Source organism: Panthera pardus, unplaced genomic scaffold (assembly GCF_024362965.1).
Source record: "Panthera pardus isolate Hobbes unplaced genomic scaffold, ASM2436296v1 HiC_scaffold_27, whole genome shotgun sequence".
Taxonomy (NCBI): domain Eukaryota; kingdom Metazoa; phylum Chordata; class Mammalia; order Carnivora; family Felidae; genus Panthera; species Panthera pardus.
In genome coordinates, this window is record NW_026526843.1 from 10,127,980 (window position 1) to 10,140,688 (window position 12,709).

Consider the following 12,709-nt stretch of genomic DNA (forward strand, 5'->3'; position numbering starts at 1 on the left):
CCTCTGTCCCACCCCCGCTTGTGCTCTCCCAAAAAATAAATATTAAAAAAAAAAAGTTAATTGAAGTAATCCTAGGCACATCAAGCTCTTTTCATGCTTCAAATCTTTGACTTTCTCTTCTGCTCCATTATGATATTTTAATTGTTCTCCAGCCTGGTTGCATTTCTTTGCTTATTTTGATAGTGATTAAGTTAATGAGTCTCTCTCACAAATATGCAGATGAAATGTATCTTCGAAATGGTTTATATTTGATCTTGGTTGGGTTTATCCAAAGTTTCATTTAGCTGAAGGAATGCATCTTCATGAAGTCCAACTTCACTGGCTGTTCTCAATACACGTTAATAGTCCTATCTGGAGGTCATACGCTGAAAGCATCTCCCCAGAATTTAGTGCGCTAATTTGTACGTGTGAAAATGAGGTGATCAACAAACATCGGATAGGCGCTCGCTAAGTGCAAAGCAAAACTGAAGACCTAAATATATCATGCATGAGCTTTAATATATATAATACATTTTGAACTAAAAAGGAAAGCCTATTGTCACTTCTACTGATTTTCTTTTCAACAATACAAAGGGTTTAAGTTTTCTCTTTAACACTGGTTCCTTTTTTTTTTTTTAATGTTTATTGTTTATTTTTGAGAGAGAGACAGACAGAGTGTGAGTCGGGGAGGGGCAGAGAGAGAGGGAGACACGGAATCCAAAGCGGGCTCCAGGCTCCGAGCTGTCAACACAGAGCACAACACGGGCTCGAACCCACCAACTGTGAGATCATGACCTGAGCTTAAGTCCAACACCTAACGGACTGAGCCACCCAGGCGCCCCAGCACTGGTTTGTTCCTAAGCGTTTTGCTGGCCTTGGGCAGGCCCCATGAAACCAACTGCAAACTGACCATTTCAAATCAATGTAGGGAAGTGTACCAAAATGTGATAAAAATAACTTGCTTTGACAATTACTTGCTTGAGACTTGATTCGTTAAGCACTCTCGAGTTTACTGCCCCTAGGGGAAGCAGGTTCCTATGTTCTAATACCTATTAATAATAAGCATTTTTCTCAGAGAAAGTCTATTGAGTGAAACTGGAGTGATTTCTGACCAAGCCCCAAACAGAATCACTAATTTCTCTTCCAGTGAAGCATTATACTCCCTTACATTTACAAAAATATACTCAGAAATGTCCTCGCTTCTTAAGAGAATACTAGAGCCCAGATGTCAGCATGGCTTTCATAACAACTCTATGAGATTCATACGCAATTTTGGAAATGTCACCAATAACGTTTACTCTTCAGCCAACATAGGAATAAAAACTGGAATACCCATTTTAATTTTCAAGGAGCTCTTTGGAGATTAGCTTCTTTCTAACTAGTTCACTGAAAGCACTTGCTCAAAAAAAAAAACTCAAAGTAAATTTAAAGGCAAAAGAAATGTTTCGTTGTGCGATGGGATGCTCACTGAGGCACCTGAAACATTTCTCAGTTTTTAAAGAACAGAAGATTCAGTTGAACCAACTTGATAGATTTTTGTTCCTTCTCTGTATTAAGCCCAAAGTTCTGGTTCCCTAGTGAGCTTTGGAAGAGGTGAAGTCTGGTGAACCCAACTAGGTGCCCTTTGCAAAAGCAATGGTTCAGAAAACCATCTCAGAGATCTAGCTGTTTTCCGGGTTTCCTTGGGCTCCATGATATGGAAGCAGATTTTTTTCAGAGTGTAGAAATATCCACTCACCAATGTGGCTATCCATCTGACCCCTGGAACCTCATTTACAGCTGTCTTGGGGGAAGAAACTGTCTTTAAGTTTATTTAGTTTGAGAGAGTGACACATTGCAAGCGGGAGAGGGGCAGAGAGAGGGGGGAGACAGAGAGAATCCCAAGCAGGCTCCACACCATCAGCACAGAGCCCAATGTGGGGCTCGAACTCATGAACCGTGAGACCACGACCCGAGCCGAAATCAAGAGTCAGACACTTAACCGACTGAGCCACCCAGGAGCCCTAGAAAAAAAAAAGTCAGTTTTTCTTTATTTAAGTAATCTCTACACCCAACATGGGGCTTGAACTCACGATTCCGAGATCAAGAGTCACATGCTCTTCTGACTGAGCCAGCCAGGCGCCCCTGAATGAAGAAACTTTTTGAACACAACATTTTATCCTAGTTCTAGTCAGATCTCTCCATCTCTGTCTCTCAGGGAATTATGAAGCAAGGCTCAAGGTAAACATCTATTTTTCCCAATTTTCTTAGCATCGTTTATTAAACAGTCCCCAATTTCCCCACATGCCATGCTACATCCAATAACACAGCAAATTCCATATGTGTAATACCTTGTTTCTGGTTTCTCTTCTCTGTTCTATTGTATCTGGCTACCATGAGGCTAATTCTCACTGTTTTATTTATTACCGCATTATGACGAACCTGAAGGTCAACATTTAACTCAAAATACCTCTGGTATCTTTCGGGTGTCGCTAATAAAGGAGAGGAAAGGAGGGTTCAACATATAATTGATACTATACTAAACTGAAAAAAATACACGACTAAATTTAAGGTTGAATATTTTTAATGTGGAATTAACACAAGTACATTTACATTGTAAGTACATTTACAATGTAATTAAGTTTTGAAGACTTAAAGGGAAATTGCTGTTATGTTTTATAGTAACACACATTTATAGCCCAATAAAATTAATACAGTGCATTTCCATGTACAAATACATATACAAATGTAGCATTCGTTGTACAGTGATTAAGACATTAAAAGACTATAACTGTATGTTTGAAACTACAGAACTCAGTATCGTCTTAAAGGATTAAAATCGCTAGTTTAATACCATAAAAATGAAGACGTTTTGTGCAGAGGGGCATCATCAATCAAAAATTTTATCTCCTAGCTGTGTCTTCTAACCACAGGGTCAGCACTCAAGAGAAACGTACTTTAGTCTCATTTTGTTGTTGTTATTGTCGTAGAAGCATTAAGCGAAACATCACATTTATGGACATTTTCATGAGCGAGTTATAAATCAATCATCATAAATTCGGCAAATTGGACATTCGAAGACTTATAATTTGCAGGTACCTTTGAATAAAATACAATCCGTTTGTCATACAAACTGTTACATCAAATGATACCACTGGCATTAACTATGATCTTAACATGACACATAAACCTACTTAAAAGATACATTTATGTCTAATATAGTTATCGTGGTGTTTATCATAAAACCATAATCAAAAACCATGCGCCTAATGTGCCAACTTGACAGGAAAACTCACAGCCCGTGATTCAAAAGGCAGCAATTTCAAACCATTGTCTTCAGTGGTCCATAAAAGAAAATACTCCAAGCATAAATTCAACACCGCATGCAAAAGCTGGCCCTGGGCTTTAAAGCAAGTGGTCACGCTTTTTACATATTTAGAAGAAAGACATCTCTACACGGATCACAAAAAACAAAAACAAAAACAAAAACAAAAACAAAAACAAAAACAAAAACCCTAGGAAGAGACACAATATAACTTAAGAACACCTTTACCAGAACTGCTTTTTCTACAAAACGCAAAAGCAAGTGAAGACACTGGAAACGTAGAGCTTTGTAACAGGAACACCTCTTGTGCAAATAGGAGTCTTTCACTTAAAGCTGTGACACGTGTATCCAAGTTTCAATGCGTAAAATGTAAACTTCAACACATCCTAACTACAGGATTTTTGGCTTTGGATCTTTCCAGAGCCGTAAGACAGCTCTGTCAACCCTAATACCAGTCAAAGTGCAAAAGAGGTCCTTCAGAACACATCCCTTTGGTACGTTAGAGTCCCACAGATAACAGAAGTAAATAATGAAATAAAACCATCAGCCCACAAAGGGGTTTACACTCTCTGGTTATCTCTCTTCTCTCTTTGGAATTTCGTTTTGTTTTGTTACTGAAAAGTCACCCCGAACATTACAGGGAAAGCGTTTTGCCTGGAAATGTTCCGAGTGACTGATCTCTGGGTTTTAGATGGAGTCCGAATGCTTGTCGTGGAAAACCCTACTTGGAAGCGAAGTAACCTGCACTTGTCACCTGAGGGGGGGGGGGGGCGGAAGGTGTGAAGATGGTTCTTGCAAGAATGAGACAAACTGCGAATGACAAAGTCCTTCTCAGTCCTGAGGAAATTCTGTGAATGTCACGGGCAGCACAGATCATCCTGACTCTTGTGCTACGTATCTGTAACGCTTTTAAGAAATATAATCTAGTTCACACCTCCCAAGGAAATCTTATTTCGAAAAGTCTATTCATTCTCCTTTCATTCAAGGGGAACTTAGTTTCCTTGTGTTACTCAGAGCAGCGGCTACAAAATAATGAAGAATGATCAACGTGAGGATTCAAAAGGTGCATCCTAAATCCAAAGGTGACGTCTCTTGCTTATTTCACTACGAAAGGTGTTATTCTGGTACAAGATTATTTCTTGAAGCCATCTAGTTTATGAATGGCATAACTTTACTGGCAGCAAAATGAACAGAATTCACATCTCCTACAACTGGATTTCATAAATATTATATGAGCTATGCTTGTGTGCATATAGATAACAGGAAACATGTTAAGCACGTAAGTATCAAAGAGATGTTCACCCTGTATTTGCCAGATTCCAAATAAGATAGCCTCGTGTCTATCTTTAAACCTAAGTGCTGCCGACAGTTGCCTGTGTGGTCAACTGTAATTTCCTAACCCACTAACTGGCACAGATTCAATTTTTGTAGGCCACAATACACTGTTTTGCTCCATGCAGTGTAATGAGGGTAGATCTCAATCCAGACCACTTGATATTATAGCATTCAACAAAAATCTACCAATGAGTATCAATGTGTCAAAGGACTTAAGTCATAAATGCACGTGATGGGAAAGGCATGCATGCTCTCAAAAGGTCTGAAGTCAGAACTTTCTAGAGAATAGGGACCAAGGGGACCTAGAGCCTTGATCCAGTAGCATACCGCGTTGAGAGCAGTAAATGCTTTAAGTGCTGGTGATCTATCAATACATTACATTTCTACCCTCCCGATGGCATGAAACAAAGAAAAGGCTATTGGAAAACTATACTTACGGTAGACAATTAAAAGAACTAGAAAAGATAATGCGGTTTTTGCCAACTAAAGTGTACACGTTAACAAACATAGAGTAAGCCCTTTGCCGTCTGGAAAACAAGCACTGGCCCAAAGCCAGTGTAAGCTGTTCGGCCACGTGCTTTCCAGAGGGTAGTGACACACACTGAATCTAAGGTGATTGGTTACAGTAATGGAATCACTTCAAATTAAAGCTAATCGAATATGTAATTTTACATGTCCCACAGTTCAGTTAGCTGAAATGTAATGTAATTAACTTTGTCCCGAATTAAGTATGAGGACAATCTGGCTCTACATTTAAAATGATGATACAAGTGATGGAAAACCTACCAAGTCTTCCTGTATTATATATATGGAAGCTAGATGAACATACTTGGTGTTTTCAGTTTTGAATCTTGGAGACCGGAGCACAAGAAACGCCATTATTTTCCAATACACACATGGCTTTATTGGTTTTTGAACTGCTTCATAAAAAATGATTTATATACGTTACTTTCAACAGCTTCTCCAGCATGTACTTTCAGGGACTCCTGTATTTCTTCTCTCATGAATCATTTATTTTATTGTTTTGAGAGGTGGGGAGAGGGAGAGAGAATCCTAAGCAGGCTCGATCTCATGAACTGGGAGATCGTGACCTGAGCCGAAATCAAGAGTCGGACGCTTAACCGACTGAGCGACCCAGGCGCCCCTGTCGTCAATCATTTAAATAAGCATAAAGCAGTTAGCAGAAAGCTGGCCATGTTGATTTTCAAACTTTTCAATGTAGCAGATGGAATCAGTGAAATCTGGGGGGACATGTGATTCGGTACAACTATCTGGCTTCTGAAAGTGTTGGCTTTTAGTATCTTAGATTTTATCTTATTCTAACAGATACAAATTTTTAAAGTTGTATGTGCAACTTTCAATTCAGCATGTGCAAGGTTTCTGTTTGATACTCTTCTTTTATGGTTAGTGCTTCTTCTGCCTCGTATAATGCAAGAAAGAAAGAAACTGTTAACTACTTGCAGTTATGAAGATATTGTCCTGTGCTTTCAGATTTCAGAAGCTTTTACTCTGGGTTTTATGTTCAGGTCTATGATCCAACTCAAACCGCTTTTTGTATACGGTATGAGATGTACGGATGAAGGTTCATTTCTTCTCCGATACGGATACCCAGTTGCTCAGGCACCACTTGTTAAAACAACCTGCCTTTCCCCATCCGGCTGGCTCGGTACCTTGATTGAACATTTTTCGATTATGTGCATGTGGATCCATGTTAGAAATCTCTGTATCTTTCTACACTTACATCAATACCACATCGCATTTGTTACTATGACCTTATAGTAAGTCCTGAAACCAGATATGTAAGTCCTCCAGATTTTTGAGATTCTTTTGTTCTGGATTTTTTGCCTTTCCATATGCATTTTTTTTTTATTTGAAAGAGAGAGAACATGAGTGGGGGAGAGAGGTGGGGGGGGGAGAGGTGGGGGGGAGGGAGAGGGAGAGAAAATGAATCTTAACCAGTCTCCACGCTCAGTGTGGAGCCTGATGCAGGGCTCGATCTTCGACCATGACATCATGACCTGAGACAAAATCAAGAATCAGACGCTTAACTGACCGAGCCACCCAGGCACCCATCCATATGCATTTTAGAATAAACCTGCATTTTTTTTAATACTCAGATTTTGAGTGCGTGAACTCTATAGGTCAATTGGGTGACGATGGATTTTTTTAAAGTTTATTTTGACAGAGTGAGAAAGCAAAAGTAGAATAGGGACAGAGAGAAAGAGAGGGAGAGAGGGAGAGAGGGAGAGAGGGAGGGAGAGAGGGAGGGAGGGAGGGAGGGAGGGAGAGAGGGAGAGACAGAGGGAGAGACAAAGGGAGGGAGAGGGAGAGGGGGAGGGGGAGGGGGAGGGGGAGGGGGAGGGGGAGGGGGAGGGGGAGGGAGAGAATCCCAAGTAGGCTCTGCACTGTCAGAGCCCCAATGAGGGCTTGAACTCATGAACTGTGAGATCGTGACCTGAGCCAAAACTAAGAGTTGGACACTTAACTGATTGAGCCATGCAGGTGCCCCAGGGGACAACGGATTTCTTAACAACACTGTGATTTCCAATCCTTAAACATGGTATCTCTCCCTCCCCCTTATTAAGTTCTCTTATATATATCTCAGCAGTGATTCGTGGTTGTCAGTATAGAAGGCTTAGACATCTGTTGTTAGATTTATCCCTATTTATTTTACATTTTATATGACTAATGTAAATGGTATTGTTTTTTGAAATCAGTTTTTTCAATTCTCTGTGGCTAGGATCGAGAATTACAGTTTATTTTGTATAATGATTTTGTACACTATGGCCTTATAAAATGTTATTACTTCTACTAGGGTCTTTTTGTGTAGAGGTTCCTTATGGTTTTGTACAAATACGTGATCTGCTCGGCATGACGGTGCTGCCTCTTCCCTTCATTTTGTTCTCTCTTTATCTTGAGTTATGAAAATGGCTATAATAGAAATGGTGAGAGTGAATATCCTTGGCTTGTTCCCAATCTCAGGGTGAAGGCTTCCAATATTTCACCATTAAGTGTGATGTTAGTTGTGGTTCTTCATGAGCGTACATGATCAGATTGAGGAAATTCCCTTTATTCGTCTGGTGAGAGTTTTTATCACGGATGAATATGGACTCTTGTCAGCTATTTAAAGGATGACATAATTTCCCCCTCTGTTACGTTCACATGGTGAATTGCGGTGATTTTTAAGTTTGTAACACAAGTATCTGAACATCCAATTTGAAATAGTTCCAATTTCTCTCGTGCTTTCTTTTTGGTCCCACGTGTTCTTTGGAGGTGCGTTGCTTACCACCCAGAGATCCACGGACATCCATTTCTAATGCTTTTTAAGACTTTATATGATTACAGTCTTTTGAAATTTACTGGGACTTATTTTAATGACCCAGCATATGATCTATCTTGGTGAATGTTCCATGTACACTTAAAAATAATGGTGTATTCTACAGTCGTTGGGTGCAGGTTTTAAATAAATGTCAACTAGTTCAGATATGTCAGACTCTTCTGATTACTAATTATGTAAATCATTCAATAATTATCTAAATAATTCAACAACCGGTGAGGAAAAACTCTAAAAGGTGACCCAGATTTAGGGTACCTAAAAAAGCAAACAAGAAGTGACCTTTATTTATTTAATCTCTATACCCAACCTCTATGCCATTTAATCTCTATACCATCTAATCTCTATACCCAACGTGGGGCTTGAACTCACGACCTTGAGCTCAAGAGTCGCATGCTCTTCTAATTGAGCCAATACAGAATTCCAATACAAGTCCAAACCTAGGAATTCAAAGGAAATATGTGCATATGATAAGAATGTTCACAAAAAGTCTGTGTTTTCGTGGGGTTTTTTTGGTGATACCTTTCGATAGATAGCTCAGTATTACTTAGGGGGAAAATGTAAAAGAATACTGGTTTATTTTCAAATACAGAAGTTTTATGTATTAAGTGTAGGGTTAATAGAAGGGAATATTAGGTCAGCACTCATTACTTTATGCTACCTTCATATATGACGTCTTGGACACAGACACGAGTGTGTGTGTGTATGTGGCTGAAAGCTAATGTAAGGAAACAACGTACTCAGAACTGACTAAAACACACTGGTAAAGCGTTCTTGGACAGTATAAGGCTGGTACTTTAAAAGCACATCATCAGTATTTAGTTCTGAAGGATCTCTTACAAGACACCTTGGTATCTGAGACTCTCTTCCATACCAGTCAACCTCGCAGGGAAAAGTGTAACATGTTTTAAAAATCTTTCTTCGTTATTTTAAAGCTACGAAAGGAAAAAAAAAAAAATAAAATCCTAGCCAACATAATATGCTTGCAGCTCTATTTCTAAGTGCAGAGAAGTTCTTGCCTATGTCGATTGCATCCTTGGTGGAGCTTTAAAACTGTTAGCCTTTAAACAAACAGTATACAGTCTGTTCATATTATACCTGTAACTTTGGCATTCCGAAACCCATAGTCACCAATTAAAATCTGCGAAGTATTCCCGGCAATCAGACCTTCTTTTCTTCTGTTTAGATTTTTCACCAACCTGAATGATAAATGAATTAGTAGCCAACAGTGGTAATATACGGTAACGACAACAACAAAAAACACATGTAATCCAATGACCTTCATGACACTGTCCTTGAGTCCTTTGAGTGACCTACAAGGGACTTAGGTTACTAGCAAAAATGCTGATTACTTTAATGATCCGTCATTACTTTTCACCCTGGCCTGTACTCGTCCACCTTTAGAGTCAAAGTACACACTCCATGTAGCCTTTCAGCTAACGTCATGGGCACAGTGAAGACAACAATCATTTCACAGCAAAGTTCCAAAAGATTTATGGAAGTTTCGTTCACTCAGTCCTCTCCCAAACAAGATTTCCTTCCTGCTTTGGACTCTCTATAATTACACAGTATATTCGGCAGAACCATCTTGGCAATCGGTGCTAAGTGAAGTCAAATGCATTAGAGTAGAATGGTAGGACTAAAAAGTCAATATGTGAATTGACAAAGAGAAGGTGACTGTGTCGTAAAGTAGCAAAGCATGGTTCCTGGCACACACTGGTAGGCATTCAATAAAAATGAGATGAGTCAATGAGTGACTTCAACGACCAAATGTAGTGGGATCTGTAGCCATTACAAAGCCAGGTCTCTCAGTTGAAATGTCTGAGCCAAGGGTAAACCACAAAAGAGCATGCAGACTCATAGCATTTCATTCTTTCAGAGCATGTTTCACTCACCAAAGGTTAACATTCCTTTCAGTGAGCTATAGAGGCATAGCTGAAGCAATGAAAATGAGATACTGATAAGAAATGTGATATTTCTGCTTCTTGGGACTGTATAACAAAGATACAAGTAAAGCGGAACATTTGATTAGATATGCATGTGCCCCCGGCAAAGGTCATCGTAAGCACGGAGAACACACTCACCATTGACCTTCGGCATCTTCATGGAGAAACCGAAAGACATCTCCATTTCTGATCAGGAGGTCTTCTGGGCCCCTCTTCCTGCCATCTGCTAGGGCTTTGTAATTGCCTGGAGACTATAAGGTTGTTTTGAAAGATCACATTACAAACTTGACTATAAAACGGCCTGGGTAACTGCATGCTCTATGACATAAAGAATTCACCCTTCAGTGGGAATAGTGGTGGCTACAGCAGCCCAGCGGGGATGAGCAAACACGGAACCGTTTGCGATGGGGGAAGAAAAAGCAGAACATGGGCTTATGGAGCCTGAAGAATTCATTTTTGTTTGCAAAAAAGAGAAGTAGAGCACGAACTACACAGAAGATAACAGAGCACGATGACTTTAACTTCTATGAATTATAAGCACAAACCCACGGGGCACCTGGGTGGCTCCGTCGGTTAGGCGTCTGACTCTTGATTTCGGCTCAGGTCGCGATGTCACGGTTTCGTGAGCTCAAGGCCCCGCATCGGGCTCTGTGCTGTGAGCCCAGAGCCTGCTTGGGATTCTCTCTGTTCCTCTTTCTCTGCCCCTCCCCCCACCTCTCTCTCAAAATAAATAAACTTTAAAAAAAAAAAAAAAAAGCATAAACCCAGAAAAAAACCCAGTGTGAAACTAATTTTTCAATACGGTTACTTGTAAACTGCTCCCATGGAAAATTTATCTAGACACACACAAAAGGCAGCAGCCCTAAGCAAAGACTAACACCCTCAAAAGGATTTCTGGGATTTGTATCATTTTGCACAGGTAAAAGTAATGAACACAGACATTCTGGGTCCAATAAAAGCACATTAAACCATACTGCTGTGCTTTACTTGGCCTTAATCTTTTGACAGCTATCATGTGAGCTTGATTCATTAAGAAGCTAAATAAATTATCCAAGGCCCACTGATTGCACTTTGCTACAACGTAGAGAGAGACGAAATAATTTTCAAGTCCAGAAGTATTCTTTTTTTAAAGATTTTATTTTTAAGTAATCTCGGGGTGCCCGGGTGGCTCAGTTGGTTAAGCGCCCGACTCTCGATTTCAGCTCAGGTCATGATCTTGTGGTTCGTGGCATCGAGCCTCACGTCAGCGCAGAGCCTGCTTGGGGTTCTGTCTCTCCTCTCTCTCTCTGCTCCTCCCTCGGCTCGTGCTTGCTCTCTCAAAATAAATACATAAATAAATAAACTTACAAAGAAAAAAAAGAATTTATTTTCAAGTAATCTCTACACCCAGTGCGGAGCTTGAACTCACAACCCCAAGATCAAGAGTCGCGTGCTCCACCGTCGGAGCCTACCAGGCGCCCCAAGTCCAAAGGTGCCCTGAGATGAGGCATTTTCCAGCACAGCAGCTCACCCATTGAAGACGGGCATTTAAAACGAGTACCGTAACTAAAAATCTTTTAAATGAAAGAGTTACGTGGTATCGATTCTTTGCACATGCCAAGGAATTAACCTGAAAACAATATCCACATCACTCGGGCCAAACATCTTTTGAGCAGTACTTTTCATCAGCCTAACAGAGCGGCTCATTGCAACCCATTTTACTTTTTGCTCTCTCGTATGTTCTCCTTAGTAGCGCAACTCAGGGAATAACGGCGAGGAGACAGAGCTTACAGGGTCTTCTCCATCCCCATCCCGTGATGAAAGTCACGCTGCCTACACGCTTCGTTTTCTGCCACCGTGGCTGGGAAAACGCTTACTCAGCACCTTGATAGCTCCTGACGAGCCCTTCACAGAACATCTGCAGAAAACATCTAAACCCGAACTGGCTTCCTCTGAATTTTTGCTCACGTCTGAACTCTCTCTCCCGTCCTCAGATAGTATTTAATTAAGAAAACTCCCTTCCAGGGGCGCCTGGGTGGCGCAGTCGGTTAAGCGTCCGACTTCAGCCAGGTCACGATCTCGCGGTCCGTGAGTTCGAGCCCCGCGTCAGGCTCTGGGCTGATGGCTCGGAGCCTGGAGCCTGTTTCCGATTCTGTGTCTCCCTCTCTCTCTGCCCCTCCCCCGTTCATGCTCTGTCTCTCTCTGTCCCAAAAATAAAAAAAAAAAAAAAAAAAAAAGAAAACTCCCTTCCAAATATGTATTACGGCCACTGTTTCATTCAGAGAAAGACTACTGTTACTTTTTTTTGAAGGTTTGATTTATTTTTGAGAGAGAGTGAGGAAACACAGGGGAGGCAGAGGAGGAGACAGAGGATCTGAAGCGGGCTCTGCACTGACAGGAGAGAGCCCGATGCGGGGCCCAGACCCACGAACGAGATCATGAGCTGGGCTGAAGTCAGATGCCTAGTCAACTGGGCCACCCAGGCGCCCCTAATTCTGTTACCTTCTTAAAGAAAGCATTCCAGGGTCGGTGCTACGCAGCTCTGTGACTATCCACACCACTAACCCCCTTAGCCCAACACGAGAACGGCCCAACTGCATTTGCTGCTCTGAAGGGCACCGAGGAGAGGTCCGCTCCACAGGAGTGTTCCCACCCTCCAAGCTGCTGACCTCGGAAAACTGTAGACAGAACCCTAAACAGTCCTAACTGCCCCTCTCCTAATAATCGGCTCGGATCCTAACCACAGCACACACTATTTCTTCTAGAAGTTACTTTTACTCTAAAACAAACTTTTAGTTTTATGGGGTGCTCCCTTGCTCCGTCAGGCCGATG

The 12,709-nt window shown here is 41.1% G+C and overlaps 1 protein-coding gene across 5 annotated transcripts in view; it reads right to left on the reverse strand.

Moving 5' to 3' along the window:
- Positions 1-2,524: 2,524 nt before the first annotated feature.
- The window catches only part of MCF2 (MCF.2 cell line derived transforming sequence), an 81,873-nt gene continuing 71,688 nt past the window's right edge, over positions 2,525-12,709 (reverse strand). For 4 of the 5 annotated variants that reach the window (XM_053891663.1, XM_053891662.1, XM_019421533.2 and 1 more), the window contains 3 exons: positions 10,037-10,149; positions 9,051-9,151; positions 2,525-4,305 (listed from right to left, as the gene is read on the reverse strand). In XM_053891663.1, the coding sequence (XP_053747638.1) occupies positions 4,265-4,305; positions 9,051-9,151; positions 10,037-10,149 (255 nt within the window). In that variant the 3' untranslated portion in view covers positions 2,525-4,264. Of the gene's footprint in view, positions 4,306-9,050; positions 9,152-10,036; positions 10,150-11,014; positions 11,212-12,709 lie in introns of those variants that run through there. The other variant, XM_053891664.1, reaches the window with a different exon arrangement.